Genomic DNA, 5000 nt, shown 5'->3' with positions numbered 1-5000 from the left:
GGGATCAGTTTGTGGACGGCCCCTTCCTGTCCCAGCATGACTGCGCTCCAGTGCACAAAGCGTCGCTCCATAAAGACATGGATGAGGAGTTTGGTGTGGAGGAACTGGACTGGCCTGCACAGAGTCCTGAGCTCAACCCGATAGAACAGCTTTGAGATGAATTAGAGCGGAGACTGAGAGCCAGGCCTTCTCGTCCAACATCAGTGCCTGACCTCACAAATGAGCTTCTAGAAGAATGGGCAAAAATCCCCATAAACACACTCCTAAACCTTGAGGAAAGCCTTCCCAGAAGAGCTGGAGCTGTTAGAGAGGGTGGGCCGACTCCAGATTAAACCCCACGGGTTAACAATGGGAGGCCAAATATAATGTATATATGTATAGATAAATGCAAAATAGACACATATTTCCCAATAGCAATAATAAATAATATTTATAGCACAACATTTGTTAATGACTTCCTAATGGAAGGTCTGTATTGAGTGTGGAGAATGAATCCGTAGGAGTGTTTGTGTTCGTAATGGCGTTCACAGCTGGTTTCAGATTAATATTCGGTGACGCTGTTTGCATCCTGATGAAGATTTGGTTCTTCTTCTGTGTTGTGCTTGAGCTGTGATGAAGGCCTGTAGATCACAGCGCTGTCGGATCGCTAAAGTAATGGCTGGCCTTTAAGTCGGCAGTAAATCATCAGAAAAGCCTTTTCTCCTCTTTAGCAGCTGAATTATTCTCCTGCTCGAGCCTCTCAGCTCCGTCTCTCCCTCTGTCATTAATATCTCACGCCATCTGATCTTATAGCTATACACACTACAAAATATGCTCTTCTGACTCCGTCATTCTGTCGTGTTTCTAGTCTAATTATCTAACAATTCTTAAATCAAGATGCATTTACTAGATCAGTAAAATGACATAAGATATTTTTTCTTGTTTTGTTGAAAATAACTCAAAATGAAGAGAGTTTTTGCTTAAAATAAGATAAATAATCTGCCAATGGGGTCAGAAAAAGTGAGTGTGTGTTGTTGTGCAGGGCAACATTATATGCATTAATAAGAGAATATATATGTAAATAGACAGACAGACACAATTCTCCAACTGACACCACCTGCCTCACACACACACACACACACGTTCCCCCAGAAAGCGTGTTTATTTCCGGCTGAGTTTGACCTTCATCCGACGAGGCTCAGCTTTCACAGGATTTACAGCAGAACACCGCGGAGCCGATTAGCCGAAGAGTAAATGATTCCAGAACAGAATGTATTGATTCTATTAACCTTTGTGAAATAATTCATGCGTGTCTGATTAACCTAAAACCCTCTTAATTCAATTATCAATCAGTCAGGAATAATGTTCGGCTAATTGCAGCAATCTCACATTTTAATTGCGGGTTGGTTTGACGGGGTCGAGCTGCCGTTCTGATTCACTGCTGTGTTATAACACACACTAACACACAGTAACACACACTAACACACTAACACAGTAACACACACGATCTTCTGCTTAAACGAGGGCCTGGAGACTGACGTGTTTTAGGACTTTTATTTTTACTGTGGTATTTGTGGTATTTTTACCGCTGTATTTTTACTGTGGTATTTTTACCTCTGTATTTTTACTGTGGTATTTGTGGTATTTTTACCGCTGTATTTTTACTGTGGTATTTGTGGTATTTTTACCGCTGTATTTTTACTGTGGTATTTGTGGTATTTTTACCGCTGTATTTTTACTGTGGTATTTTTACCTCTGTATTTTTACTGTGGTATTTGTGGTATTTTTACCGCTGTATTTTTACTGTTGTATTTTTACGGCTGTATTTTTACTGTGGTATTTGTGGTATTTTTACTGCTGTATTTTTACTGTGGTATTTGTGGTATTTTTACCGCTGTATTTTTACTGTGGTATTTTTACGGCTGTATTTTTACTGTGGTATTTGTGGTATTTTTACCGCTGTATTTTTGCTGTGGTATTTTTACCGCTGTATTTTTACTGTGGTATTTTTACCGCTGTATTTTTACTGTGGTATTTGTGGTATTTTTACCGCTGTATTTTTACTGTGGTATTTGTGGTATTTTTACCGCTGTATTTTTACCGTGGTATTTTTACCGCTGTATTTTTACTGTGGTATTTGTGGTATTTTTACCGCTGTATTTTTACTGTGGTATTTTTACTGCTGTATTTTTACTGTGGTATTTGTGGTATTTTTACCGCTGTATTTTTACTGTGGTATTTGTGGTATTTTTACCGCTGTATTTTTACTGTGGTATTTGTGGTATTTTTACCGCTGTATTTTTACTGTGGTATTTTTACCGCTGTATTTTTAATGTGGTATTTTTACCGCTGTATTTTTAATGTGGTATTTTTACCGCTGTATTTTTACTGTGGTATTTTTACCGCTGTATTTTTACTGTGGTATTTGTGGTATTTTTACCGCTGTATTTTTACTGTGGTATTTTTACCGCTGTATTTTTACTGTGGTATTTGTGGTATTTTTACCGCTGTATTTTTACTGTGGTATTTGTGGTATTTTTACCGCTGTATTTTTACTGTGGTATTTGTGGTATTTTTACCACTGTATTTTTACTGTGGTATTTGTGGTATTTTTACCGCTGTATTTTTACTGTGGTATTTGTGGTATTTTTACCGCTGTATTTTTACTGTGGTATTTTTACCGCTGTATTTTTACTGTGGTATTTTTACCGCTGTATTTTTACTGTGGTATTTGTGGTATTTTTACCGCTGTATTTTTACTGTGGTATTTTTACCGCTGTATTTTTACTGTGGTATTTGTGGTATTTTTACCGCTGTATTTTTACTGTGATGATAAATGGGTGGATGGATGGATGGATGGATCCGTTTGTGTGACCCTTAGGCGTGTGGAACAGCGAGTAGAGTCCAGTTCTTGTCGTTTATCTGCTGTTTCTCCGTCAGAGGAAGAGAGGATGACAGTGAGTCTGTCTGTAAAATGGCCGCCGTCGCCGCTCGTAACTTCAGCTTCATTCATCGGTCTCTGCGAGTCACGATGGCCAATACTGCTCCTGATCCGCTGCAGAATTAAAGGAGAAGAGCCTCCATCCCTTTCTTCATGTTCATTATTCCTCCTACATATCAAGGGCTCCGAGCCGGAGCTCCACTCATCCTGCGTGTCAGAGTTCAGTGTTTTAATATCCGAATGGAGCGAAGCCTGCGATCCGCCTTTATTTCACACGCTTTAAATCCCTGAGCTGACGCGGCGCCGCTCGCTGTCACTGCGGGGAATTAGCCGGCTTTAGCCAGTTAATTACTGTCGGCCCCGGGGCCAGTGTACCGGCCCCGGATTATCCTGCTAAACACTGTCCTGGAGCTCAATCAGGAAATATTCCTGCAGCGTAAATCAGCTGTTCTCTATGAGTAAAGCTGCATTTATGTGATAAAATACAGTAAAAATTGTGAAATATTATTCAAATGTAAATCCTCTGTTCTGTTTGTGAATATACAGTAAAGTGTGATTTATTTCTATGATTAAAGCTGAAGTTACCATCTGATGATCAAAACACATGTATGTTTTCAGTGTTGAGACTCTTATCTCTGTGTGTGTGTGTGTGTGTCCTGCAGTGTGTATCAGGTGGTGGTTGAGGAGGAGCGTCCCCGTCGCGCTCAGAGAGCCGCAGAGATCCTGCGCTGTTACCCGATGCCCGTCCACGTCCAGAACGCATCGGCGCTCAGCTCTCAGTATTACTTCACCGCGGAGTTCAGCGCCGCTCGGATCCAAACCTCGACGCCCTTCACCATCGGGGACAACCGGACCTACAGCGGCTACTGGAACATCCCTCTGCTGCCACACAAGAGCTACAGCATCTACTATCAGGCCGTCAGCACGGCCAACGGGGTGAGCACACACACACACACACACACACGTCTGGTTCACTTTGTGGAGACTCTCCATAGGCGTAATGGTTTTTATACTGTACAAACTGTACATTCTATCCCCTTACACTGCCCCTAAACCTACCCAACACACACACACACACACACACACACACACTCACTGCCCCTAAACCTACCCAACACACACACACACACACACACACACACACTCACTGCCCCTAAACCTACCCATCACAGGAAACATTCTGCATTTTTACATTTTCAAAAAACTCATTCTGTATGATTTATAAGCTTTTTGAAAAGTGGGGACTGCTGGCTGGTCCTCACAATGTAACATAAACAAGGACAAACACACACACACACACACACACACACACATACACACACACACACACACACACATACACACCCTCTCTCTCTCTCTCACACACTCACACACACACACAGAAACACACACACACTCAAACACGTACTCACACACACACACACACACACACACACACACACACACACACACACACACACACACACACACACACTCACACACACACACACACTCACACACATACAAACACACACACGTGTATCGGAACGGAGCTGAGAATAATTTAAACGCTGTCAGTTTTTGCCCTTTGCAGTGAAAGCCGACTCAGTTTTTTACTGTTATTTATTGCGGCTCTAAACGAAAGACTCCAGCCGCTGTGAGGAGTGTGAGGGATGGCAGGCGTTGGTCAAGCTGCTCTTCACACACACACACACACACACACACACACACACACACACACACACACACACACACTGCCCCTAAACCTACCCATCACACACACACACACACACATGCTGCGCTTTAATTGCTCCCAATTAGCAGAGCACCAGCAATTACAGGACGCAGTTTCGGTTCTCCCGGGTGACGCTCGTTAAAGGAAGACAAAAGTGCACGAGGCTCCGCTGACCTTTAGCACAAACACTCGCCGCCGCTTTATCCAATTATTCCCTCTAAGAAGTTCCACTTTATTTGTGTTTTTCATCGTCTTCAGCCCAGTGTTTGTCCGGTCACATGATGGCCTGTGTTTACAGATGGGCTTATTAGCAGCTTCAGAGCGTGTGTGTGTGTGTGTGTGTGTGTGTGTGTGTGTGTGTGTGTG

The 5000-nt window shown here is 42.4% G+C and overlaps 2 protein-coding genes across 11 annotated transcripts in view; both read left to right on the top strand.

Annotated features, from left to right (window-relative positions):
- The window catches only part of ptprma (protein tyrosine phosphatase receptor type Ma), a 357435-nt gene that overhangs the window by 145070 nt on the left and 207365 nt on the right, over positions 1–5000 (top strand). For all 10 annotated transcript variants that reach the window (XR_010901392.1, XM_067434739.1, XM_067434742.1 and 7 more), the window contains exon 12: positions 3583–3856. Coding sequence is in view for 9 of the 10 variants with exons in the window: in XM_067434739.1 (XP_067290840.1) it covers positions 3583–3856 (274 nt within the window). In the remaining variant the exon portion in view is untranslated. The remainder of the gene's footprint in view (positions 1–3582; positions 3857–5000) is intronic.
- lrrc30a (leucine rich repeat containing 30a) overlaps positions 1–5000 on the top strand; it is a 327751-nt gene that overhangs the window by 163921 nt on the left and 158830 nt on the right. The gene's annotated exons all lie outside the window — the stretch shown is intronic.

Source organism: Pseudorasbora parva, chromosome 24, assembly GCF_024679245.1.
Source record: "Pseudorasbora parva isolate DD20220531a chromosome 24, ASM2467924v1, whole genome shotgun sequence".
NCBI lineage: Eukaryota > Metazoa > Chordata > Actinopteri > Cypriniformes > Gobionidae > Pseudorasbora > Pseudorasbora parva.
The sequence above is the reverse complement of the archived record's forward strand: the minus strand, read 5'-3'. Positions and strand labels throughout refer to the sequence as shown.